This window comes from Sander vitreus, chromosome 15 (genome assembly GCF_031162955.1).
Source record: "Sander vitreus isolate 19-12246 chromosome 15, sanVit1, whole genome shotgun sequence".
Taxonomy (NCBI): Eukaryota; Metazoa; Chordata; class Actinopteri; order Perciformes; family Percidae; genus Sander; species Sander vitreus.
Window position 1 is genome coordinate 4,907,762 of NC_135869.1, and position 27,930 is coordinate 4,935,691.

Consider the following 27,930-nt stretch of genomic DNA (forward strand, 5'->3'; position numbering starts at 1 on the left):
AATAGTAGGCTAATAGCCTATAGGCTCTTCGCGCGTGCACAGATGTGTCAGCACTGGTTTCAGAGACTGCGGTAAAACCGGACGCTTATCCGCGAGCTGTGACGGAAACTTTCATTAATCTGAACGAGTTCATGGATTTTCGCGTGCCGGTGGGATAGAGCAGCCAATGTAGGCTAACTGACACGGGGATTAATCTCACAAGAGCTCGTCTAAACCACATCTAGCCATCCCCGAGGGCCGGGGAGTATCTCCGCAGGGGAAGCGGGCGAACAGCGCGGCCACGTTCAGCTCTCCTCCGTTTTGACATCTCTGTTCCCGCTGCGGTGTGTGTGAGCTAGCGGTCCGGTCTCTCTGGAAACCAGGACAGACAAAGCTCGCGAGTCGCAGTCCTTTCCCTCCTGACAGTGTTATGCTCGGCTGTCGACCAGTAGAGAAAGCCGTCTCTCTTTGTTTCACATGGGCGAAGACGAGAAGGGGTTCTGCGGCCACATTCGCCCCGGAGGAAAGGAGGAAAACCGAGATACCGGAGCCGCTCTGGACCCGGACAGAGAGAAGAAATATGCAGAGCTGTTTAAGCAGCTGGACTTGAATAAAGATGGCAGGGTTGACATAAATGAACTGAGGACCGGACTGGCAGCTCGTGGTTTGCACCGGGGAGAGGCGGAGGAGGTGAGTCAACGACCGGTGTTACAATAGCTAGTCCGGGAGACAGAGAGGAAAGGTGCTGATGCCAGGACCATAGGACGGACAGGTGCACTAGGCTACACTCCTCCGCTCCAACACACTCTGTCCCCATTCACAGCTGCTTTATTGGCATACAGGAAAGAGACATAGGGATGGAGTGCTACATTTCATTCGACTGACTAAATATGTAGTCTAAACTATAGGCTAACTATTACTCTATATAAGCCAAAGAGAGAGAAACAAAAAACATTTAATATGCAGCGCGTTCAACTCATGCAATTCAACCTTTCCTATTTGCTAATGTGTGTGTGTGTGTGTGTGTGTGTGTGTGTGAGAGAGAGAGAGAGAGAGAGATGAGCGAATCTATGCGCAGCTACAGGGAAAACAGATTTGTACCTATTTTAAATAGCCTAGTAATAAAAAAAAATATCAATATGTGGTAAACACTGAGAGGATGATATGAAGACGGGAGGCCCCTGTGTTTGTTTTCTTCTTCCTTATGTTCATTACTCATAGGCCTATAATAAGGTATCCTCAGTGGCCAAAGTTGATATTTCTGTGTCAGTATATAAATGAGGTAATACACCAGGTATTTGTGTTCTGGTTGTGTGCAGTAGTTTACTGTCTCAGCAGCACTATGCTACGAGTTACATTTAGAAGAGCTAACTTTTTAGACTTTTAGAGGTAATCTGACCCTGAGATCTAAACGTTTACAGCAGTGACTCACAGGGGTGTCGGACTGGGGGGAGGAAAGGGGACTGAGTACCCAGGGCCCTCATGTGAGGAGGGCCCAAAAAGATGCTAGAATGAATAGCTGTGGATGTGGGGAGGGGCCCATAGAAAATGCCTTTCTACAGGGCCCAGAGTTTTGTGCTACACTCCTGGTGACTCATTCATATTAAACCACTGCTTTGAATCTCTGCCATCCAATCAAGTTGCTTGTTGCCTTCAAGGGGGTTAAGCTTCTCCTCGGACCGCGAACCTCCTATGGTGCCATTTTGATGCTGTGCCATCACCTCCCGTTAGCATTCCATTGACTGCCATTCATTTTGACGTCACTTTGACAGCGAATAACTTTACATCTGAAGCGTTTAAAGACTCTATTTGTCCATTGTTTATTTCTAAAGAAACACGACAATGTATAAAAGGCTCCATTACCTTGTACCTCACGTTATGGCTCCGTAATATACGTTTTTGTAAAAATAGGCTAACGATTGTGTCATAACCACGCGACTTACTGTCTCACAGTAGAGGAATTACCATACAGTACAGGAGAAGCGCGCAGGCAGTTTCGTCTCACATTAGCTGTTTAAGTGTAATTACTAATGTTAACTAGCATTTTAGTTAGCAGTAATTAGCCTGTGCCTATGTTATCTCCTTACATATACCTACGCTCTCCATCTCTGCAATATTCGGAATGATTGAGATTTCTCTTGGCACAGCTACCAGAAGACTTCCAACTTTCAGACAGGTTGCTCATGTCACATCTACGTCGTCTCTCTCAGTTGGAGGCTGCTCAGTAACGCTCAGCCATCACTGGAAAAGTGCTTCTAATATTCTTCACTGGTCTCCGTCCAGAGCAACGGGATCTGTTGGTCCATTCTTATATACAGTCTATGGTTGCCTTCAGAGTCCAACAGCAGCTCTGCCATTTTTTAAACAAGACAAGGTACCGGGTGTAGGCTACAAAAAAACCCCACTTCTTAAAAATAGAGCAATCCACTTTGTTGTCGGGTGCCTAGCAACAGTGTTCACAGTTTAACCACCTGGATGCCAAAGACTGCACACTGTGAACTCCATTTCCCATTTGACAAACAAATCAAAGGCAGCTCGCGATTTGACTCTGTCCATTTGTTTTGTCCCATCTGTTTGCGTGTTACTTGTTTCAGCCACATCCTGCTGTGTTATGAATCATGCACAAGTTGAAGGAGCTGATGGAAAAACAGTTCACTGGAATTGTCCCTCGTACAATATAGACTATTTGTTCAAATTCAAAGGTTGTATCCCATTTGAATACTAGCCTGGCTAGTGTGACAGTGAGTCAGTATGAACAATACCAAGACCCTGGAACTGAAGCAGCTAAATGGAATTCCTCTATCAATCATTTTATTGATATCATTATAGAGACAAAGAGCATTACTTTCTTAAAGGTGCCCTGCCATACAAAACCGTTTTTACTTGCATTTTTTGAAATACGTTAGGTCCATATGTGTTTGTGTTATGTGGGGAATGTGAAAATGAACTGCTACCTCCTCTGTCAGCTCTAGCCACTGAAAAGAAATAAGCGGAGGAATCAGGCCAATAACAAAAGCTGGTCAGTCTGACGTGGTGTTGCCTGAGCTCATTACTATTCATGAACTCACCCAGTTGCGCCGGGTAAAGGATGCCGATAGCCAGGCTCTCATTGGCTAGCTGTTAGCCAATCAGAGTCAAGCAGCTTAGCTCGTTGAATATTAATGAGAACGGGCACAAATCGAGCAGAGTCTTCCTGCAGGCTTTCTATACCACGCTAGAATGGCTTGAAACAAGGTAACCAATAGTGCATACGTTTGACTTTTACTTCGTTACATTTTGCAGCAATTATCTATACTTTCTACTCCACTACATTTCTACAACGTTCCGTTGTTTTTCGTTACATTTTCTGATCAGTTTTTCCCCCCCTGCCAAAACGTCTTCCTGACTGTCACACGTTTGCAGTCCGCAGGGAAGCCTTCAGCAGCGGCCGCCCAGCTCCCGGTGCCGCTCGCGATATTACGAATCCCACTATGGCCACGCCAAGACCCGCTCTTTAATGGCGTTTATTGGCCAGGTGCGTACTGCTCCCGGTACTACCATGGCTGCTCCTGTTACTGCTGTTGCTCCCGATACTCTGCTTGGTCATATGTGAAGCATTCGTTCACATAAGGTTAATATACAACCCCGTATATCTATCTTAAAAACACTCCCGGTCCTCCTCAGCTGTGAAGCCACGTACTTGTTGTCCAAGCTCGTGTGTTCTCGCTAAATAAATGTGTGCAGCATTCACTGTCCCGTGGGAAATAATGCAAAGTCGAGCTTCATGCAGATCACCCTGATAACCAGAATTGTATGTCAGAATGTAAACTGGGCCACAGATGGTAAGCACAATTGCATTAACCTAAAACTAACTTAATTAAAATGCCACAGCCCATATTGTTTTTTTTTAATTATTAGAATATAGACATTAAGAGAATAAATTGTTATGCAAGTACTTTTACTTTTAATACTTAAAGTACATTTAAAATAAGGTACTTTTTCCTTGTACTTAAGTAGGGTTTTCATTGTTGTACTTCTACTTTTACTAAAGTAAATATATCTCTGGTTATTTGTACTTTTACTTAAGTACTGAGATTCAGTACTTCCTCTGCCACTGGTAACCAAGGCATTTTTTCCACAAAAACTTTTACAGAGTCCATGGTAGAACTTCAGACATTACCACAAAGTAATGAAATACGTGTGGCAGGGCACCTTTAATATTCTTATCTTATATCATTATCAACTGACAAACTGCACCCTCAGCACTAGAACTTTATATTATATATATTTATGTATATGGTATGGTGTTTGAAATGATGACGGCTGCCACAGACTACAGAGCTAACTATGGTATAAACCATTTTTCTGCCAAAACAGTGCACTCAACTCAAGCCCCTTGGGTGAGACTGTCATTTCTCACCAACGTACAGGTCAATCACTAATTTGTGTGGCCTGGTTATAACACCATATAAAGACAACCTGTTCCAGTTTGCAGTGGAATTTAACCCTTTGTGGATGAATATTTTAACAGTCTGTAAAACAAAGCTGCTACACTGCTGACCTTTGTCGGTCTGGCTTTCACATCACTTTGCAGTGATCTACTTGTTTCTGTCTTCAACTCCGAAGCAGACAGTTCTTTGAATGGCTAGGAAGATGGCCGCATAACTCATTTTAGCACAAACCCTTAAGGCGCTGACACACCAACCCGATTATCGGCCGTCGGACAGTCTGGCGAGGTCGGTGACTCCAGTCTGTTCGGTGTGTTCCGTGCCATCATCAGCCAGAGGAGCCGGAGGCCTTCATTTTGGCCGATTTGACTTGTTGAATCAGCCAGTGGGCAGTCAGACTCAATGACCAATCTGATTGGTGGAGTGCTAGCCCTTGACTAGCGAATCAGTGCACGAGAAAACCGAAGCTGACAACGCCAGTATCTTCTTATTACTAGCCATCGTATTTTCTTCCGTTCAGCGAGTAATGACAACAACGATCCTTCTTGACTACTATCAACACTCTCTGATGAAGAGAGTGTCCTAATCAAGAGAGGAGAGATTATGTTGCAGCCAGGTAAGATGTGGTTTCCTTCTTCACTTTCACAGGGAGCACAGTGCCTTATGTTCTGTCCACTTCTCTCCTCACTTGTGTATCTGTCGCACTCTTTATTCACCCCCTAACCCTGACCCCTGTCACTTTGGTGCCGTCTACATTACCAACATACTTGTCTGGCCACACCACAGATGCATTCTGGGATAGGAGAAAGAAAAAAAAACTCTCTGTGTTGTTTGCATTTCTTTAAACCAATCACAATGGTCTTGGGCAGCGCTAAGCTCTGGACGCAGTGACGGTGACTCTACATAATAGTCTCTGGAAGGAACTTGTTTTGGTGGAACATTTGCACCACGCTAACACAATACAGTATTAAACCAAGTTAACTTTTGATCCAATACCGTAACGTGGGCTGTTTAAATTAGCTGATACATGGTTAAACCTCATTAGCTCTTACCAGTGTATCTCCGTGTGTACTTTGTCCACAGCAATCCCACCAATCGCTTCCAAAACGTCCCAGTTAGAGGAAATGCCCTAAAAATAGTCTTTGTAAATCTTTACAACCATTCCCCGAAAGAACCAAGCAGGTTGCACCATCCACGTTTTCTTCTAAACTTGAAATTTTCAGCGTGTAGCTTGCTAGCTCGAAGTTTGTTGTTATTTCCAGAAGAGAACAGAGTTAGAGAACGGAAACGGAAATGTACTTCCATTGATGCAGTCTATCGACACACCCTAATCTGTATACACCTTCCTCCACCATCTCTACCTTCTCCATCCCATCTTTACCTGTCTGAATGACTGACAGTCTCCCTCTGCCCCTACAGATAGTCCTGGAGAGCGACATCAACCACGATGGTCTGCTGGACTTCCAGGAGTTCTCCCAATACCTGCGGGCTCATGAGAAGAGGCTGAGGCTCATGTTCCACAATCTGGACCGCAACAATGATGGTGTTTACTTACTTACTTACTTACTTACTTACTTACTTACGCACGCACGCACACAGTTCTCTGTCACATCCCAACCTGTTCTCACTCTCATCTCGTAAAATACTGACACTTGGTCAGTGGTGCTCAGCATCAGATACCAACGCAAAAATCCCCCTTTAGTGTCTGTATGGAACGCACCGTGCAGAGCAGATGACGTAGTGATATGTAAGAGAGACCGACAATGGTAGCAAGTAGTATGAAAGACCGATGTCGCGTAAGGAGGTTGATTGGGGGCGGGGCGGGGGAGGCGGTGGGGGGTGGATGGGTCAAACAACACAGGACTTTCCCCCAGGAGACCGGGGTTCATGTCCCGTTCTTGTCCCGTGTGTCACTGAAATGTACATTTTGTAATCCCCCCTCCCCACCATATTTTCCTAAACCTAACTGTCCCGTTCTTGTCCTGCATGTCAGTTAAACATACGTCCCGACCCAGAGCGTCAAAAGTGACGCCAAGAGTCCCGACCAAAAGCGTTTAGATATGACGCTAAAGGAGACTTGTTGCGCCAATAACAAACACCAAAAGGCACCTGACAAGCGTCAGTATTCGAGAGAATAAACAGACCTTTCTGTTCTGTTGTGTAGGTCGGATTGATGTCGGGGAGATCCAGCACTCACTGCACCAGCTTGGTGTGGAGGTCACCATGGAGCAGGCGTCCAGGATACTGCAGAGGTACAGAGAGTGTGTGTGTGTGTGTGTGTGTGTGTGTGTGTGTGTGTGTGTGAGTGAGAGAGAGAGAGAGAGAGCAAAATAAAAGACAGAAAATACCAGAAAAAATCAAAAAGGAAATATTAGAGCCCTCTTAAACAACTCACTAAGCATCCATAACTTTTTCTTTTATTGTTTTGATACTTAATGACTTTTCCTAATTAATGACAAATGCTTATAAGCATGGTCTCAGAGACCACTGCTGTAAAACCTGGTTAAATATAATGGCTTTTCACCTGCTTTATATCTCTGATATAACCAAGCTGACTTTTTACACAGCACTACCCCCTACCTCTTAAATACCAAATGAGTCAGGTTTTTCTGTTTTTAGAGTTTAAGAACAGTTTTTTTCAGAAGATATCTAATGGGGAGTTAGACCTTTCTGGGGTTTAATTGATCCAAAACATAAGTAACATCACACTGTAGGCTAAAAAACTGTACATTTATTTATCTGTGAATGACTTTTTGGCACACGAAAAAAAAACATATTTGTTTGTTCATATAACATATAAAAGAAGAAGTCTCTTCTTATTTGGGGTGTAAGGTCACTATCATCAATGTGTGTGCTCAGGTTGTGTCAAAGGGAAGGGTTACCACTTCTATACTTTGCTTCATCTTGGGTTTTACAATAATAATGCCAACATTTTTTTTTTTTTTACTATGAAACTATTGCTGTTACTTTTACACATACAGCAGTGGAATCTGTCAGACGCCAAACGACGAAGTATAGCCAATGTCAACAAGGTCTGAATAGCCATGGTGTGTCGACTGTGTGGGCGTATACGGAGGTTAGACCTTCATCAGCCTTTATTACACGGCATTGCTGAATACTTGATTCTGATTGGTCAAACACGGCATTCTGCGGTCTACTAGACAGATTTCACTAAACAGACTGTTACTAGGTATTACAGACCGCTGCCATGTATGGAGTTCTGATCATAGACGCTTATCGACATTTTCAAATCGATAAAATCGTTTTTAAATCGGGGCGCCTGGATAGCTCACCTGGTTGAGGGCTCAGTCCTTAATGCAGCGGCCACTGGTTCAATTCCAACCTGCAGCCCTTTGCTGCATGTCAATCGCCCTCTCTCTCCCCTTTCACATTTTCAGCTGTCCTGTATAACATGCCCCAAAAATAATATTAATAAAAAAAAAAATTGTTTTAAATCAATATTTGTGCTCAAAGTTAACCCGATCAGGACGCAGGCATCATCAGCTGGTAACCTCTGTATGAGTAACCATGTAATAAACGGGATAATGTAAAGCGAGCTGGTCATTATTGCGAACCCTTTCAGGCTGATATAAGACCTCTCCGCTTTGCATCGGGGTCCTGTATCATCCTGTCAGGTGATACAGTATGTCCTGCATTATCCCTTACTTACTGGTTCATGAAGTTTGGGGACGCCACATGCTTTCAATGTGAGCCAGAATACGTGAAAACAGCTGTGAGGGTGTGCAGGGTCTTTACTGTAATAGGAGAAGCATATAAAAACATGACATTTTTTAAACGTATTCCTTTATCATGGTGTTGGTCACACAATGGAGGATAGACAAATAATTGACTTTAAATAAGGATGGCTCCATGGGTGCATTGCAGGTTCAGTACCTTGATTCAGGTTTAGTCCCATGATTTTGATTCCACAACAAAACATGTAGGAACAAGACCTCTGGTTTGATAAGAGGAGTGCAAACATTCTATGGAGTGGTTGGTGTAGATAAGGGATGAGTGTTCAAAGTGCCATGTCATGGACAAAGTGAAACCCTAACCTGACAGGTCGGGGGTTTTGCAAGCTGTATTGCAATAATTGAGTCACCATAAGTGATCTGTTGATGAGTTGTAATTTCTGGTGTAACTCTCTCTCTCCCAGTATGGACAGGGATGGCACTATGACCATTGACTGGAATGAATGGCGCGATCACTTCCTGTTCAACCCTTTCCACAACATGGAGGAGATCGTCCACTACTGGAAACACTCCCATGTGAGTCACCTGGTTCCAGTGATAGTAATGTTACAGTTAATAACAATGACAGTATATATATATATATATATAGAGAGAGAGAGAGAGGTCATAAACTCCGCCCCCTCCATGTTAGCAGATGGGACATGGACCAAACAAAAAAACATGTCAAATATTTTTTTCCCAAAGATTGTTTCTGTCATTTTGGGTAGTTCTGATCATCCTGATGTTTGTTCCAGTGTTCATTTTTCTGACTCACGATTGGTCGGGCGGGTGTATGAGCGGGACTTTGATACTTTCACTACTGCGCAGACTCTGTCTCCAAAATCACAAGATGGCAGCGCCCGTATCCAGGAGACTTTGGCTTTGCTTTTGTACAGTTAGAGGAAGTGGAGACACGTCGTCCTTCTTTATATACAGTCTATCATATGTTCTGCCTAAAAGGAAGTTTTTACTCGCTACTGTTGCACTAAATGCTTGCTCTTGGGGGAATTGTTTGGTCTTTGTAAATCATAGAGTGTGGTCTAGACCTACTCTATCTGTAAAGTGTCTTGAGATAACTCTTGTTATGATTTGATACTATAAATACAATTGAAATGAATTAACATATACATATATATCAAAAGAAACTTGTAGCAATTTTACAATAAGGAGGCTTAACCCCCAAAATAAATAAATACAGATTGACCCTTTAATTCCTAATGTTGTTATAGATGTTTGACATTGGGGAACAGCTGACGGTACCAGACGAGTTCTCGGAGCAGGAGCGGCGCTCAGGTCTGGTGTGGAGGCAGCTGGTTGCTGGAGCGATGGCAGGGGCTGTGTCCCGGACAGGAACTGCTCCTCTGGACCGCCTGAAAGTCTTCCTGCAGGTGAGTCATTTTCACTTTCACTCCGACTCATATGATGGAGGAACTTTTTAACTAGCCCCACTCACACACAGCGAAACTGTTAACAACATTCCATTATTGTATTGAGTGACAGATTTCAAGCTTACCATCTTTTAGGTAACTGATACTCCAAGTGGCTGCATGACTCCATTTCTTGTTTCAGGCGTTAATGTTGGAGGGCTGAACAAGAGTGGAAATCCACCAAGCTCCATGTTCACTGTCTCTATCACAAAGGCCTCTAAACTGAGTTTAACAATATGTTTAAAGAGGTGAGGGCATCTTACCTTCCTAACCTCATTTCATACAGTAAATGCAGCCCTAAAGTCCTGTTTGACACCATCAATGTGAAACTGTTGTTTCCTGATGTGGGTGAATGCTGTTTTGGAGCTGTTGGATCTTAGTGCAGCTTTTGATAGTGTGGATCACAGCATCCTGATTGAAAGTCTTAGGCAGTGGGTGGGTGTCTCTAGGAGCGCCCTGGACTGGTTCTCCTCCTATGTCTCGGATAGGAGTTTTTTTGTGTAACTTGGTACACAGAAACTGCTACCCTTTCCTGTGGGGTCCCTCACGGTTCTGTGTTAGGTCCTATTTTATTTGCATTGTTGAGCTTTCCCTAGGTCATATTATTAGCCAATTTAAAGGTATTTCATATCACTGTTTTGCTGATGATATTCAGTTGTGTGTCTCCTTTAAGCCTGAAGAAACTGATAAGGGACAGTTTTGCACAATTGTCTGTTTGCCACTAAGAAATGTATGGCTAACAACTTTTTACAGCTCAATTCAGATAAGACTGAGGTCCTTATCATTGCTTCAGATAACACAACTTCCAAGGTGGCTCAGGGCTTAAGGGTCCCTTTCTTTAGCTGTATAGTCCAAACTCTGAAATCTCAGTGTTACATTGATCATGCTTTTTTTTTTAATCAATATATCAAATCATTGACCCGAAAGAAACACTGACAAACTTGGGTCTGTTTTTTGACAATCTGAGCTTGAGATGATCATTTTACGGTTTTACCGTCTACAACTGGTCCAGAATTCTGCTGCAAGGATTTTGACCAGGTCCACTCCCATCTTATCCTCGAAACATTGGCTTCCTATCAAGTTCAGGATCCATTTTAAGGTTCTTGTTGTGACATAAAGAGCTCTGCATGGTCAGGCACCTGTGTACATCTCTGACCTGCTCCGTCCTTTACCAGCAGGTCCTCTGACCGGGATTATCGATGGTCACTCGCGCTCGACTAAAAACTAAAGGTGACCATGTCTTTAAAGCCATAGTGCGTAGTTTCAGTCTCCCCCATGAGGAACTCGAAGTAATGACAACAAAACTGTCGGCACATCCACATGATACAAGCCTTGCGTGATCGCGTATCGTCCCCACTCTCACCTCTCCTCCACACAGTTGCTAGTAGCCAAGAAGGACAAACATGTTTTAAAAAAACATGATGGACTTTTCAGAAGAGGTAATTATCCTCGCTCGATTTTCTGCGCACGAAAGTCGCCAGACGACACCAGTTTCTGAACACAGCCATACTAAGAAATACAGAGAGAGAGTTTTGTGGAGCTGATAGTCTTAACTTTGTATCAACTCATTTGGCAATGACTTGAATGTAACGGACTAAAGGAACATTTGAGGTTGGGAGGCTGGTCTGGACTTGATCCGTTGTGGAGTAACTACGCTCAAACCAGAGCTGTTCGGACCAATGAAAATGTCAGGGCGGGCTTTATACGATGATGGACAGATGATCAACAGTAACGTAATCAACCACGTCACCAAAGAGCGCTTGGGTTGAATTCGTTTACAACAAAAATGGCTGCCGCTGGAGAATTGAGATGTGTAGATTCTGCCATTGTGTCTGTTATAGAAGATATCGACAGTGCATTCATTTTAAAAGAGGAACAGAGAACCGCGATCAAGGCATTTGTTGATCGTAAAGATGTTTTTGCCGTCCTTCCTACGGGATTCGGCAACGTCACATACTCCGTTGCTCTGATTGCTTATAGGTGTATCCAGTTGAGTACAGAGGCATTTTCTTTCCTGGTTCGGTTGAAACATGCCCCATAATCACAGCCCAATGGAGCAGTATCAGACTTATATTCTGACTAGAATCTGAGTATGACCATGTCAGGCTAGTATTGTAAGTGATTAATCTTTGACACTGACTAATTAGGTGAGTTACCACACCACTAGCAAGGAATGCTATTTAGCATTTCCTTCCTTCACAGATTCATCATGGTTTTGAATTCTTATGTAAAACAGCCAGCAAGATGTTAGATATCAGCGGTTAATGAATGCCACCTATGGCTGTATTTCAGAGTCTGAAGCTCACTCTATCCCTCTAATGCTGTACTGACAATCACCTTCACTCACTTACAGAAATAAAAACAAAGCACATGGTGGGTAGTTCAGGTGGGTGGTTGGAGCATTACAAGCTAAAACACAAAGCAAGTTGAAAGCTTGAAATGTCAGCAGTCATTTAAGTAACAGAGGAATGACTGGCATTGATCAGCAGCACTCTGAAACCTCCTATTGATTTATTATGGTCATTGTCTACAAAGAGAAAAATAAATATTACTAATTGATTTCTGATTGAAGGTTTTGAACCCAGCTATCCAATAATATCCAATATAATAATATAAAATGTGTCCTTACGCTAGCATTATTTTACTGTAAGTGTGGTTTAACTGAACTTGAAGGGTTAGTGTGGAACTCGTACTAATGAACCAACAGAGAATTGTCACCTGGCTCTGCAGTTCCCCTCAGCTCTGCAGAGCTTCATAGCATCTTTTGGCTCATTATTGCAGTTTTCCGGGCTGTAACTTAACTGTTCTCACTCCTAACTCGTCAAATATGGCAGCTTGGTCAGTGGCCCTCAGCGGCTGATACCCACACACAAGGAACACTTGCGTCTGTGTGAGACGCACCAGGCTTTCAACTGTTCGACCACGGCGCTGTGAGATGACTTAATATAAAGAGTGACAAAGTCCATTTAGGAAGGATAATAAGTGTGCCAATGTCCATGCAGGGTGGAGGTCGGGGTGAATGGACGGGTCAAACAAACACAGGACTTTCACCAAAGAGGCCACTGTTCATGTCTCGTGTAAAACCAAAAGCCAACTTAATAACCGAGCGAGACACAGCTCAGAGTAACTTCCATCGTCACATGAGTCTGTCCACTGCCACGCCTCTTTAGGAGACTAGTGGCAGGTCCTGAGTGTATTCATTCCAATGGTAGAAGTGAACGTGAACACAGATTATGACTGATTCTTTCGCCCCCTAGTCACCAAAGTCAATATTGGACCCATTTTTTATAAGCCACATATCTCCTGACCATTCTGATACTAATATGGCATTTTACAGACAGACACGTCGGCAGAAATCTTTTCCAAGACCTGTTTCTGTCTTAAGGCCCTGACACACCAACCCAATTATCAGCCTTCGGAGAGTCTGGCGAGGTCGGTGACTTGAGTCCGTTCGGTGTGTTCCGTGCCGTCGTCAGTCAGAGGAGCCGTTGGCATCCATTTTGGCTGATTTGACTTGTTCTTGTTGTTGAATTGGCCAGTGGGCAGTCAGACTCAATGACCAATCTGATTGGTGGAGTGCAGCCCTTGACTAGCTGTTGAATCAGTGCTTCTTCCACGAGAAGAAGCCTGAGAGCTGACAACGCCAGTATCTTCTTATTACTAGCCATCGTATTTTCTTCCGTTCAGCGAGTAATGACAACAACGATCCTTCTTGACTACTATCAACACTCTCTGATGAAAACAATGACAGCATTAACGCGTTAATCGCGATGCGATTAAGGGCCGAGCATAACACGTTAATTTCGCGTCGTGCCTAACAGGCTACTATTTTGACCCTTTGCCGAACCTTTACTTATCATCAAACTGCCATACTTCCTCATAAAACACATCCTGGTGCTGCAGGCTGCAGGCATGATGGAGAAAGACAGCAGAAAACACAATTCTGAATGGCGCTTTTTATTTTCCAAAACTCCTGGACAGCTCATTAGACAAGTCGAAAGCCACACGCACATTGTGTAAAGCCGAATTAAAATATCACCGAAGCACGTCAAGCTTGAGCTACCACCTACGAGCTAATTAACGTGACTCAGGTTGATGCTAGCGGGCTCAGGCAAAGCACTATTTTGGAGAGTGCTACTCGCTGACCTGTTGATGAAACCAAATCCCAAAAAATGACTACACGTCTTGCGACATGGGTGGCAACTAACTGCAGACCTGTCAGCATCGTAGAAGACTCGGGTCTTAAAGACGTACTACGGTTGGCATGTTCTGACCCATCTTATACATTGCCGTCAAGGGGGACAGCAGCCCCACACACAGCCTGTACGACACGGAGAAAGCAGCCCAACTGGAACTGCTGCAAAGTGCAAACGCTGTCTCATTAACCGGTGATCACTGGACGTCAGTGAGTAATCAACATTATTTAGGAGTTACTAAACACTATATTGACTCTGGTAAGGATAGGGATTTTTAGTTTTTTAGTTAGGTACTTGGAGGAATTGTGCAATAATGACAGATTCACACATTTTTCTTTTATTTACAGTAAATAAATAATAAACAAATACAAATCTTAAAGTCAAGTTCATAAAGTCACTTTCTTTGCATTCATTTGATTCCCAGTCAAGATCCACTGCTAAGAATGGCTTTCCATTGTTAATATGTACTTAAAAACTGTTCTGAAATGCAAAATAATAGAATTTTAATCATGTGATAAAACATGCGATTAACTATAGAAATTCAGCGATTAATCACGATTAAAAAAAGAATTAATCGTTTGACAGCCCTAAACAGAACACACAGAGAGAGGAAGGGGAGGGACAAAGCCTGAAGTGCCGGATGTCAGGCTTTTTCCTGGAAATGTACTTCCGTTGATCCAGACTAAAAAAAACTCACTGTACACTACCTGCTCAGCAGCACACGGCAGAAGGGCACAGCTAGAGACTAGCTGGTGAACTTAGTGGAGCATTTAGCAGCTAAAGATCTAAAGAAATATATATTTTATCAGGAGTTAGAAGAGACAGATAGCTAAAAGAGAGTGAATATTGGACTTACATTCATCAGGTGGACACAAACACGTCTCTAAATGAATGGTAATGTTGCTCTGTTTGCCAACATGTTAGCATGCTGGTTAACTTTTCTACCTACAAAGTCTTCATCAGGCAAAACCTGAGAAACCCTACTATGGTTGGATATATACACACCAGCCTATGGTAACATTTCAAACTAAGCACAGGTTGTAATATAGATGACTGACCCGACAGTGTTTGTGTGTCCAGGTACATGGCTCCTCATCTCGGGGGATTAATCTGTGGTCCGGACTGAGGGGGATGGTCCAGGAGGGAGGCGTTGTCTCACTCTGGAGGGGAAATGGCATCAATGTCCTAAAGATTGCCCCTGAATCTGCCATTAAGTTTATGGCCTATGAACAGGTAAGTGCACTCCAATTAATCAATGACAAAGTGAACATCTGTCTGCTTGGATATGCTCGCAGATAGATTAGCTTCTGCCTAGTGTGTCATGTTGGAACGTCAAATAAAATAGAACTGTTATTTAGGGACAATCATAATGGTTCCTCCGTCTCAAAGAAAGTGAAAAAATCGTACATGATTTATCATCAAATTCTGTGGATACCTTTGCACTTGCCTTCTCTCATGCTGAATCATATGCCCACCACTCTTGTACGCCCGCCCCAACATCTTCTCCCATTGCTTATGCCTTCCCCTCCTCCTGTTCCTTCTCTTGCTTTAGATCAAGTGGCTGATCCGAGGAAGTAAAGAGGGGGGCAGTTTAAGGGTACAAGAGAGGTTCATTGCTGGATCTCTGGCAGGAGCTACTGCCCAGACCATCATCTACCCCATGGAGGTCAGTTTGAAATTTGTGTAATTGGAAGGTTCATATTAAGATAGGGCTGAAAGGCCAATTTGCAAATTTCTTGCCACTGTTTCTGGAGCTTAACACTGTTTACTCACTTTTAAATGAATGCAAATCATGTTCTGGTGAAGACAACCTCCTTTTAAAGAGCATTGTCATAAACAGTGTAATAAAAAAATAAGTGCCTGCCGTTTGAGAAAGTACATTCACAGACATACACAGACTCAGTAACCAAGGTTGGCACCCAAGTACCACTTCTCATTGGAGTAAGGATGTCCTGAGCCGCTTTAAGCATTGGGGTCCAATGGCTTCCTACTTAGTGTGCAGGTTTTGTGAATAGCATAGCTTTTCTGATGTGGTCGTTTTATTTACATAGTGATCTCTTCCCTGCACAAACTCTAAGTAAATCCTATTCTGAGTGTCAATGATCAGGACACTGATGTCTCACATGTTGAAGCTTTGGTAGTAGTCTTCAGAATTCAGTTCTACGTGAAACAGGAGTAGTTTTCTTGTAATCAAAGCAAGTACTGCAGCAGCATAATAATGAAGCATACAAACAGACTCTACAAGTGCATTTACACTTTGTGTAAAATGAAGTGTTGTTATGCTGCACAGGAGTGGCATTATAGAACAAAACCCCAATTCACGTCATGTCACTCTTCAGCACCCATCATCATAAGAAGCAACAATAGAAAAGACTAGAAGGGCACTTGGAGAGCGTAGACCTCCATCAAGGCCATGTCCTCTCTCACAATGTTAATGCAGTGTATTTTTTCCCAGTCAGGAACTCATTTTTACGATTATTCTGACATCACATGAGTGCAGCACAAACGCCATCTCGCCATGTTAACGGAAGTGAAAAATAATTTGTGTCTCGGCCCAGTGATTGGGATGCACTCCAAAAGGTTTTCCTCCTTGGTCCATGCTACACCCTTCCACCAAGTTTCATGAAAATCGGGCCAGAAGTTTTTTTGTGATCCTGCTATCAGACAAACAAACCAACAAACGGACAAACCAAACCGAAACATAATCTCCTTGGCGGAGTAAAAATGACTGAGGTCAAAATAAATTGTGATTGACATTTGAAATTGTTCTTAATGTACCAGTCGATTTATGTTCCAACCCTCACACATGCTCATCATCTCAGGGTAGTGCCGAAAAGAATGAGGTCGCAGATACAAAATGCCAAAATGAATCTCTTCTGCACGGTGTCTGGGCTCACCTTTAGGGAAGGGGGAGGAGCCTGGACATCTGGAAGGAGCTCAGAGTAGAACCTGCTGTTTCCAGTTGAGTTGATTTTAGAAATCTGGAGGGCTTCTGGACATGTCTAAATGGAAGAAGATCCTGGGGGAGACCCAGAACATGCTGGAGGGATTACATAACCCATTGCGTTCTGGGAAATCCAGAAGAAGTTGGAAGACTTGGCTAAGTAGAACAACGTCTTGCATAGCCCACTGCTACCATGACTCAGCCCCAGATAAGCAGCAGAAAATGAATGGCTGGAAAATGGTCTCTTGATGCTATTTCTTTGTAAATAAAAGAATACAAAAACAAGTACCAATGTCCAATTAAAGAATAATCTCTTTTTCCTATCTGTCCCCACTCTTTTACCTTCTTCAACCTTCCCCTGTCCCCCTCCGTTGGGTAGGTGCTGAAGACTCGACTTACATTAAGGAAGACGGGACAATACTCAGGTATGGCTGATTGTGCCAGACAAATCATGAAGACAGAGGGAGTCCGGGCTTTCTACAGGGGCTACCTGCCAAATACACTGGGCATCATCCCCTATGCTGGCATTGACTTGGCTGTGTATGAGGTGTGTGTACATTACAGTATGTTCTAGGTGTAACTTATAAATCCTATTCTGAGTGTCAATGATCAGGACACTGATGTCTCACATGTTGAAGCTTTGGTAGTAGTCTTCAGAATTCAGTTCTACGTGAAACAGGAGTAGTTTTCTTGTAATCAAAGCAAGTACTGCAGCAGCATAATAATGAAGCATACAAACAGACTCTACAAGTGCATTTACACTTTGTGTAAAATGAAGTGTTGTTATGCTGCACAGGAGTGGCATTATAGAACAAAACCCCAATTCACGTCATGTCACTCTTCAGCACCCATCATCATAAGAAGCAACAATAGAAAAGACTAGAAGGGCACTTGGAGAGCGTAGACCTCCATCAAGGCCATGTCCTCTCTCACAATGTTAATGCAGTGTATTTTTTTCCCAGTCAGGAACTCATTTTTACGATTATTCTGACATCACATGAGTGCAGCACAAACGCCATCTCGCCATGTTAACGGAAGTGAAAAATAATTTGTGTCTCGGCCCAGTGATTGGGATGCACTCCAAAAGGTTTTCCTCCTTGGTCCATGCTACACCCTTCCACCAAGTTTCATGAAAATCGGGCCAGAAGTTTTTTTGTGATCCTGCTATCAGACAAACAAACCAACAAACGGACAAACCAAACCGAAACATAATCTCCTTGGCGGAGTAAAAATGACTGAGGTCAAAATAAATTGTGATTGACATTTGAAATTGTTCTTAATGTACCAGTCGATTTATGTTCCAACCCTCACACATGCTCATCATCTCAGGGTAGTGCCGAAAAGAATGAGGTCGCAGATACAAAATGCCAAAATGAATCTCTTCTGCACGGTGTCTGGGCTCACCTTTAGGGAAGGGGGGAGGAGCCTGGACATCTGGAAGGAGCTCAGAGTAGAACCTGCTGTTTCCAGTTGAGTTGATTTTAGAAATCTGGAGGGCTTCTGGACATGTCTAAATGGAAGAAGATCCTGGGGGAGACCCAGAACATGCTGGAGGGATTACATAACCCATTGCGTTCTGGGAAATCCAGAAGAAGTTGGAAGACTTGGCTAAGTAGAACAACGTCTTGCATAGCCCACTGCTACCATGACTCAGCCCCAGATAAGCAGCAGAAAATGAATGGCTGGAAAATGGTCTCTTGATGCTATTTCTTTGTAAATAAAAGAATACAAAAACAAGTACCAATGTCCAATTAAAGAATAATCTCTTTTTCCTATCTGTCCCCACTCTTTTACCTTCTTCAACCTTCCCCTGTCCCCCTCCGTTGGGTAGGTGCTGAAGACTCGACTTACATTAAGGAAGACGGGACAATACTCAGGTATGGCTGATTGTGCCAGACAAATCATGAAGACGGAGGGAGTCCGGGCTTTCTACAGGGGCTACCTGCCAAATACACTGGGCATCATCCCCTATGCTGGCATTGACTTGGCTGTGTATGAGGTGTGTGTACATTACAGTATGTTCTAGGTGTAACTTAGCCACTCTTCTGCAATAAGGGAATCGTGGTGGGAACTACACAAAATAACTACAGAATGTCCTTGAATTGATAGGTAATCGTGTGTGTATGTGGCTAAGTGTAAAGGAAAGTCTGTTAAATCGCATTTGGAAGTGTAAATGCGACCGAGACGGATATATTTACACTTTTTAATAATCTGGGGATCTCCAAAGGTGGTTTGAGCAGTCGGATTTCAATGTGAAAATCCATCCAAATGCTTCTTGGATGGACTTCTGATCCACCCAAGACACTTGAAGTGGCTAAATGTAAATTGAGCTCAATAAAAAAAAAAACAGGCTTTGGATACACACACAATACTTTTTAGTAGGATACCTTCATTGTTGGTTTGGTCTTTTCATGACTGATAATTTCTTAATAGTAAGAAAATTATAGAATGTCCCCAGCCTTATGCTTTAAATATATGTTTCCTAAGAGAGGGAGAAGGGAATCATCTCTCTTATAATCCAACCACAGACTGTATAATATTACTGGACAGAGCGTGTGTGACGTCACCCGTTGGTTTGTGGAGATCTGCTATGAGTCGTTGAGTTTGCCGTTACGGGCGCAGCCATCCTGGTTGAGGATGTGACGATTTTAGACGAGAGGGAAGAGTGAGGGAGGAGCCCTTACACTCCACGTTACGTTACACACTTTCACTGGCAATCACATCATAGCAAAACACCCCCTGCTTTATCGCCGATTTTAAAATCAACGAGACCATAATTCAAAAAATGAACATCATTCTGTGTTGCAGAAGACTTGAAACTAGCGATTGAGACCATAAACTCATTATGAAAATGTTTACTGAGGTAATAAATCAAGTGAGAAGTGGGTCACTTTCTCATAGACTTCTACAGAAACCGACCTCCTTTTGCAACCGCACGTGTCGCCCCCTGCTGGAATTCAGACAGAATGCAGGTTTAAGGCACTGCCGCATTTGCAGCACTTCGCCGTACCGGATGCGTTGTCCATTAATATTATACAGTGTATGAATCCAACACAGTTACAAGCAATCTTATTTTCCCTTTTTTTTCCCAATAACATTACAGCAGCATAAAAGAACATACAATTATAATTATTTGTCAAGACAAATTAAAATGAAATGCATATAAGAATATATTGATTGTTTTTTAATAAGGACTCTCATCTCCTTTCTTTTTTTCTTTCCTCTTACTGGATACCCTATTTTCTTTCACTCTTCTCCCTTATTTTTGAAACTCTTTCGGACGGCTCATGCTTGGAGACTCTGAAGAACGCCTGGCTCCAGAGGTACTGTGTAGACTCAGCAGATCCAGGAGTTTTGGTCCTGCTGGGCTGTGGTACCATCTCCAGCACCTGCGGCCAGCTGGCATCCTATCCCCTCGCTCTCATTCGGACACGAATGCAGGCGCAAGGTGAGATATACGTAACCTACTGTAGATTCAGAAAAGCTGTAAGCATACAGAGGATGAACAACGATCCAGCAATAACCTCCATTGTGCCTCTTCTTTCAGCCCTCACTGAGGGTAAACCCAAGCTGACCATGGTGGGCCAGTTCAAATACATCATTTCCAATGAAGGTGTACCGGGCCTGTATCGTGGCATCACCCCCAACTTCCTCAAAGTGGTTCCAGCTGTCAGCATCTCCTACGTGGTGTACGAGCACATGAAGAAAGTTCTCGGGGTGGGTTACTAGACTGACACGGAGCAGAGGGATTCATGAAAAAAAGGGACAGAAAATGCCTCATTATGCTTTTAAGAAGAAGAAGAAGAGGAGAGGTAATGATGCAGCTCCTCAGACCACAATGAAAAAGAAAGGAAGTCTAGGGCCAGGAAAGGGTAAAAGAGCCATTTAAGATGGTACTGCAGTATGCTTCCCCCTTCTGTTGACCCAGTCAGGTTCAAGCTTGTGTAGCTTGCGGGTAGTCTGCAGGTAGATCATATTCATTTGTGGAATTGGGGTAAAGATAAGAGGTCAATGAGCTGAAACCATTATGCCACATACATATAATACAGAAAATGCATTTACACCCAGTGTATTTGGATTTTAACAAGTGTCTTTACTTGGTCCAAAGCACAGTCAAACAATAGAGACATTTTAAGTACTAAGAAGTACTAGGACAGGTCATATGACTTTTGGAATACCAGGGTAAACAGTAGAACTACCCGTTACAAAGTTATCTACCATGAATGTGTCCTTGCATTTACCTGATAGGTCAAAGCGGTGAAATGCTGGATGACATTACGTGGCGTTGTGGCAAAAGTCAGGCCTTCTTGTTTTTGCTGGAGCCCTCTGGATTAGTTTCGTGTGCATGAGTTTACCAGTCCAAAACTAAGCTACATAAGCAAACCCACAAACTGTCACCAGCTTTTGATTTTAAATGTTGCTAAATCCTAATTGGTGCTCAGAAGTACATGGCATCGCCTGTTTCTAATTGAAGTCCACCCACTTCCAACCATTGAGAAGAGCACAGGCGAAAACATGCAGAGAAGCTGTCATTTGAAGTGACCAAAAGAGTTGGCACTTTGGCAGAAATGTCGTGTTGACGTTGGAATCCATCATTCAGAGTAGCAAGCTGAGAGAGAAAATATGTTTTCAGAGGCTTGAAGGCTTCTAACTGGCAGATTTTTGGCAAACGTTTGAAACTTCCAATGTCTCTTTATTGAGAGGTTGCCACTGCTGCCTCTGTTTGTTTGGTTGGTGGGAGCAGCAAGGAGAGCTACTGCTGGGAAAACAGCTACTGACTGACTTTCTTTTTAAATGGCCACCCACGGCTCACCGTGTAACCATGGCAACCAGAGAAACCATACCAAGTGAAACGAGGCAGGGGCGAACTTTACTGGTTGAAGTTCCCTGAAGTATACACCTCCACACAAGCAGACGTATGAATTGATTTCAATCAGGAGAGACAAGTCAATGAAGTAATGATAAATGTTTATTATAACAGATGATATTAAGTCTTGGCAGAAAGTCTTTGGCTCTTAGACTCTACAGGGAGATCTGTCCAGAGCAGCAGCGAGATGAATTAATTTCTTTTTAATTTTATTCATAGTGTCACATCATAACAAGAGTTATCTCAGGACACTTTACAGATAGAGAAGGTCTAGACCAGGGGTTTTCAAACTTTTTGGTGTGTGGACCACTATTTGTAATCAAGAATTTTCATGGACCACCTCATAATACACATATTAAAATATGTCTACACACAGTCCTACATGAATTAATCCGCACCTCTTAATAGGCCTACCAGCACTAAAACTATAACTGTTCATCGCATCAGTACAACAGGCTTGTTAAAAGAAAGTTTACTGCACACAACGGCTGCCACATATTTTATTTATTTATTTACTCAAGCGCTCGAGGGCATAATCAGGTTCATTTGAACAACAGGCTTATTTCTATAGCAATGGAGTATTAAATCTAGACAGTAATAAGAACATTTGGATATAGCCACTAGCCTATTCTATTCTTAACATTTATGGGAATTCCCTGGTAAAATGAAGGTTAAGAAAACTATTATTTTATTTTGCTTTTCCACGGACCACCTGCAGTACCATCACGGACCACTAGTGGTCCGCGGACCACAGTTTGGGAATGACTGGTCTAGACCACACTCTGTAATTTGCAAAGACCCAACAATTCCACCAAAGAGCAAGCATTTGGTGTGAAAAATGTCGTGGAGTCCAGACACTGGTGGCGTCTGATGATTGTGCTGAGACTGGGCGGGAATGGGGAGGAAGGTTCCACTCAGCAGCTTCAGAAATGGTCTGAACACAAAACTCTTAGCAAGTCAATTGTATTGGCTCTTTGGAGAAGTTGTCGTGGTGAGATCAAATTCTTCCTGAATATGGCCTCAGGTACATGCACAATACATTCCTCTTCCTTTCTACTTTCATTGCCGTACGCTGTAGTTTTCTGCTCAGTTTACCCTGAAGAAACACAGTGTTACCAAACCATGAAGGACATTTAATTCCATGGAAGGGCTTTGACACAGTGAGAGATCTACTCAGAGGACTTTTCTAGGAAAAAACCTTTAACGTGCTGTGTAATTGTGACCCGTGGTATGAACTGTAAGTAAGGGGACTCCAGTTTCATGGCAGCGTAGTACAGTGGTATCTGCAAAGCCAGCACATGAGACTGAAAACTTGGAGCTAATTAAAGGTGCAGTAGGTAAGACTTATAAAACTAACTTTCTGTCATATTTGCTGAAACTGACCCTATGTTCCAGTAGAACTACATGAAGCAGGTAAAGTAGGCACCACCTACAGCCTGAAGTGCGATTTGCAAAAATCCACCGCTCCCTGTTCAGATGTACCAATCAGGGCCAGGGGCGGGGTGTCTAACTGCGTGTCAATCACTGCTCAGGCACACGCATTCATTCTCTATTGTGGGGGGAGGGGCTTAGGAGACAGTTTTGGGCTTTAGCGGAAAGGGGGGGAGGGACTGAGAAGTTGTCGATGTTCAAATGATTTGAGTCCTGGATCTTCCCAATCCTACCTACAGCACCTTTAAAAGAGAACTTCTTGTCCATGCTGGCTGACATGGTAAAGGTGGCCTGTGGAGATTTTTTTGTAAATAAACTAAAGTTATGTTTATCTTCAATCTTTAAGCATCAAAGTTCATTGTTAAACCTTATAATTGTAGAATTTGTTATTTGGACAAAAAAAAAAATCCAACTCAAACTCCACTTACTAGATTTTCTGGAGCTTTCAACCATATCACACAACTTATAAAACTGAGAAAACTGCATCATGCAGTTGAAATAGCTGGTAATTGACTGTGGAACAATTCCACAGTATTCCATATTGGAGCATGGCGGTCAGAAAAGAGGGAGCGTCACCTAACCAGAACCTTTTTACTGAAAAATAGAGGGTGGCTGGAATATTCACAATGTTGTTATTGTAGAGGCTAAGCCCAAGCTTTAAGCCCCTGAGGTGCTGTTCCACGGGGAGAGTAATTGATGCACTTTTTACCTTTTTTGATCAATGAAAGTCCAAGTCATATTTGCAGTTGAAACCATTGGTTCCATTTTGGTGTGTGTGTGTGTGTGTGTGTGTGTGTGTGTGTGTGTGTGTGTATGTTTGCTGTAAATTCATTCTTTTGGGATATTGGGAAGAGAGTATTGCAGTATTTTTCCAGTCAAGAAGAGGGTCCATTAGACCATTTGCCTTTTTTTGCCCTTTCTTTTGATAGAAATATAAGATTACCGAAGTGATTTTGTACAGTCCCTAAGTAGACCTTGAGTTGCAATTATTTTGTCCAAACTAATATTTCTAAGGTCAAGAATGAACTTTTTACGTTAAACTTGAGCTCAGTTGTAATTTATCATATCATATAGTATCATTTGTTCTGTTTGAGATATTCAGCAGGGAATTTATAATGAATCATATCAGTATAACATCTGTGTGTTCTCTCCAGAGTCTAAAATCTCCAGATTGAAGCCTGAGTGAACACATACTGCTGCTGTTTTCTGCCATGGAACTAGAGGCCAGTGTGTGTTGTGTGTGCATTATGGTACATCATCCCAAATACTCCACACCATCTGATTTTCTGACTTGTAATGTATTTTATAAACTCAAATTGAACTACTTTCTATACCCTGTTCCCTGCACTGGAGCTTCAGTCTTCAGCCAACAACCTAAACCTAAGCTGCCAGTGTCAGAATATGGAATAATGGAATCAACAGCAAATTTAAGAAAACAGAGGGAAATGATAAAGTGTGTACCTCTGCATGATTTTTTTTGACGCTGCAGCATGTTAAGGGAGTGCTGATACACTCCCATACACTTTAAATGCCAGTATTTGTAGTAGTTTACCTCCCTTGCAAGCGTACTTTGATGATGAATGCTTGTTGCCGCTGGGGCCTTGCATGCATGACATTCATTTGTAAAGCATGAGTGCACGTTTCCAAGCCTTTAAGGGTGTGACGACTGTGTTGCCTTTTCTATGAGCTATTTTCAACCCAAAACACAGAGCTGTTGTAGTGTGACTTTGATAAAAAAAGAAAAAAAATAAACACAAAAAGAGCTTACTAGTTTTGATAAAACAGATACATGATGAATGTGTATGTGCACTTTACATGCCTCAGTGATGGGATGATTCTGTGAGACTGTAAAAAGAACAGGGCTCTAATTGTTCAGGGGTATGTGATGTGTCGACAGCATACAGCTGTTTCCATCTGTACACCTGCAACATCCTCATTACACTTTTATTAGCACATGGTCATCTTTAAAGCTGCACTAATTCATTTTTACTGAAGTCATAACTCAGGCAGTTCTCAAGACCCAGTCAACCAATCAATCAATCAATCAATCAATCAATTGTATTTGTTCCAGTGAAATGAACATAGATTGTTCAAACTTTTGCGGTTGTGCTCGTCACACGCATTCGCCCGCCCGCTGCAAGAGTTGAATTATGTTTAACTTTTTCCAACGCGACGACATGCAGTGCAAATCAATGAAGACTGATTCTTGTTTGTTTGTTTTTTTAAGATCATTTTTGGGGCATTTTGGCCTTTAACGGTTAGGACAGTTGCAGACAGGAAAGTGGGGAGCTTAAGGTAGCCTAGAAATCTAGACGCTGCCTAGCGGCAGCAAATGTAATTTGCAGCCAGGGTCGTCTAGCAACTCTTCGTTGGCTTGCGAGCTGGAAAAACCAAACTCTAGTCAGGCCAATCACATCGTGTATAGAGTCGGTGGGCGGGCTTAACATAATGACGGCAGAGTTGCGACGGTTCCGCTTGAATTCCCTGCTACTTGAAAACAAAGTCGATGGCTGCTGCTGCTGGCGAACAGCGGTCTTTGGAATCGGCTTTAGCCGCGACTCTGGAAGACTTTGAGAAAAGAACAAAGAACGGCACTGAAGTCATTCTTAAAAAAGGAAGATGTGTTTGGAGTTTTGCCGACCGGATACGGCAAAAGTTGAATCCATCAACTAGCTCCGCTACCTTCTTCGTTGCTCTGGTTGGTTGTAGCGCTGTCTTATTGCGTGCGGAGGGAATTTTGAAAGACAACCGTTTATCCCGCCCCTCGGATTGAGCCCTGCCAATGGTGTGTTCCCAGACCCAACATCTTGATGTGGGTCTGGCTTGTCAGGCTAGAGGTGGATATCACCCACAATGCATTGCAGTTATGCATTTGTCGCAAGAAAATCCTTCCATGGTTAGGTGGCCATGGTCATGTACAAGCGCTAAAACTCCTGTTGCTGACACCAAAGAAGGAGAAGATGAAGAAATACATTTAGACTTTGTAGTTTCCTCATTGATAGCTTGATATTTTACTGATACATGTATTATAACTACTGTTAATTCATATTTACTTCATTTTTATTTACTAGATAGTTGTATGCGTGATTATCTGCAAATGCATGGAAGATCTTCTGTTTTTGCGAGAAGTAGGCATTAAGAAGATTAACAAACTTTCTAAATCAGGTATTTCTGATGTGTACAAAGCAGTAATAATACTTTTTTATAAATGATATTTGCATTGCGCCTTTTATACAAGAAATACTGTACAATAAGGAAATTGCATGACATAAGCAGAAATAGAATGATCATAAAAACGGGGATAGAATGCGATAATTAATAGAAAATAAGATGGATAATAAAACGCACTTTGGGCAGTAGCGCTAAGCCTACAACTGGCGGTCGCTCCATATAGTTTGGGCTGAAAGTGAACAAGGGGTGTGTTCCATTTCACTCCCCCCAGAGCGTTTCCCCTGGAAATAGCTGCTGCTGCTGCTGCTGCTGCTGCTGGAGTAACAGTGTATGTGTCCCAAAACCAAAACAACGAGCTAAAAGAGGCTAAAAGCTCTGCAGCGATAGTGATCATTCTCTGTGGGTTTATCACTACAAGTCTCACCTTTTACATTACAATCTATCCATTGTGAATATGACAAATATTGATTGGTGCAGCTTTAAATACATGGTTAGATGTGCATGCAGCATAGCTGACACGTTTGTCTCACATATCGAGGTGTTTAACATGGATACATATTTGCTTCATTTAATTGACTCATAATATAGAAATGACTTATCTACACCCTGTACATAAAAAGAATTTCCATAGTTGCAACATTATTTGTAATAATTGTTATACTCATGCAGTTCACACTAGTGATCTTAAATCTATACTCTGCTCCAAATCTCTCTAAAGGAGCGGATGTATCTAAAGGTTGTTATATTTTCTGCTGCAGCACTACTCCACTAATGAAAAGTAAAGAGACAAATATAATGATGTATTGATTTAATTCAAACATGTAATAAAATGCAGAGGAGCTGCTAGTTATGTGCCAGAGTAACAAGATAAACAGGAAATGATACAACTTAATGGTACACTACATGATGTTTGCAGTGCAGCGGGGTTTTAAAATGAATCATTTCAATGCAATTATTTACGTATTGAATTTGGGAAAATAAGAACAACAAAAGAGCCCTACATACATCAAACTCCAAAAGCACTTTTCGCAGTAAGGGTTTAAGAAGAACTGTATTGATCAGAAATCATGTACAGCTAAGTGATGTGTGCATCGCTCCTGGTCCACTCCTCCAATCATATGAGTGGAAGAACAAGATGATACTATACAGTACCACATCCAACATGACTTTGATTCTGAACAACAATTTGATGACTGAAAGATTTATGACTGAGGTGAACTGTATCTGTCCAGAAGGCTTTAAAGGAAATGAAAATAAAGATATGTTTTAAATGTATGTTTTTTCATTTCGCACTTTCACTACTTTTAATATAAGTGGCACTGGGATTGCATTAAACTGTTATCTGAAGTAGAGCTGAAGATCTTTGCCTGAACTCGTCGGGACCCGACGGGTTCAGTCTAGTTCGTCTTAAAGGAACACGCCGACTTATTGGGCCTTTGTCTTATTCACAGTAACCCCCAGAGTTAGATAAGTCCATACATACCCTTCTCATCTCCGTGTGTGTTGTAACTCTGTCCGACGGCTCCACCGGTAGCTTAGCCTAGCACGGATCCTGAAGCTAACCGGCTCCATCTAGCCTACTGCTCCCAATAAGTGACAAAATAACGCCAACATGTTCCTGTTTACATGTTGTGATTTGTATAGTCACAGCGTGTACCAATAACAAGGTCACATGAGACACGGCCGTCTTCTAACCGTATACATACTGGGAACTATATTCTCAGAAAGACGAAGCACTGCTACTTCTGCTACTTGGG

At 42.5% G+C, this 27,930-nt stretch overlaps 1 protein-coding gene across 1 annotated transcript; it reads left to right on the top strand.

The window, feature by feature from the left end:
• Positions 1–27,448, top strand: LOC144529715 (mitochondrial adenyl nucleotide antiporter SLC25A23-like). The gene is made up of 10 exons (XM_078268975.1): positions 1–669; positions 5,826–5,949; positions 6,571–6,658; positions 8,563–8,674; positions 9,367–9,525; positions 14,841–14,993; positions 15,313–15,426; positions 17,084–17,251; positions 20,002–20,152; positions 20,252–27,448. The coding sequence occupies exons 1-10, from the start codon at positions 457–459 to the stop codon at positions 20,431–20,433; spliced, it is 1,464 nt and encodes a 487-aa protein (XP_078125101.1). The 5' UTR covers positions 1–456; the 3' UTR covers positions 20,434–27,448.
• Positions 27,449–27,930: the final 482 nt, after the last annotated feature.

Coding starts and splice junctions, on each gene's coding strand:
- LOC144529715 (XM_078268975.1), top strand. CDS start 457: ATGGGCGAAGACGAGAAGGGGTTCTGCGGCCACATTCGCCCCGGAGGA. Junction 5,950..6,570: donor TCTGGACCGCAACAATGATG/GTGTTTACTTAC, acceptor TCTGTTGTGTAG/GTCGGATTGATGTCGGGGAG. Junction 6,659..8,562: donor GCGTCCAGGATACTGCAGAG/GTACAGAGAGTG, acceptor TCTCTCTCCCAG/TATGGACAGGGATGGCACTA.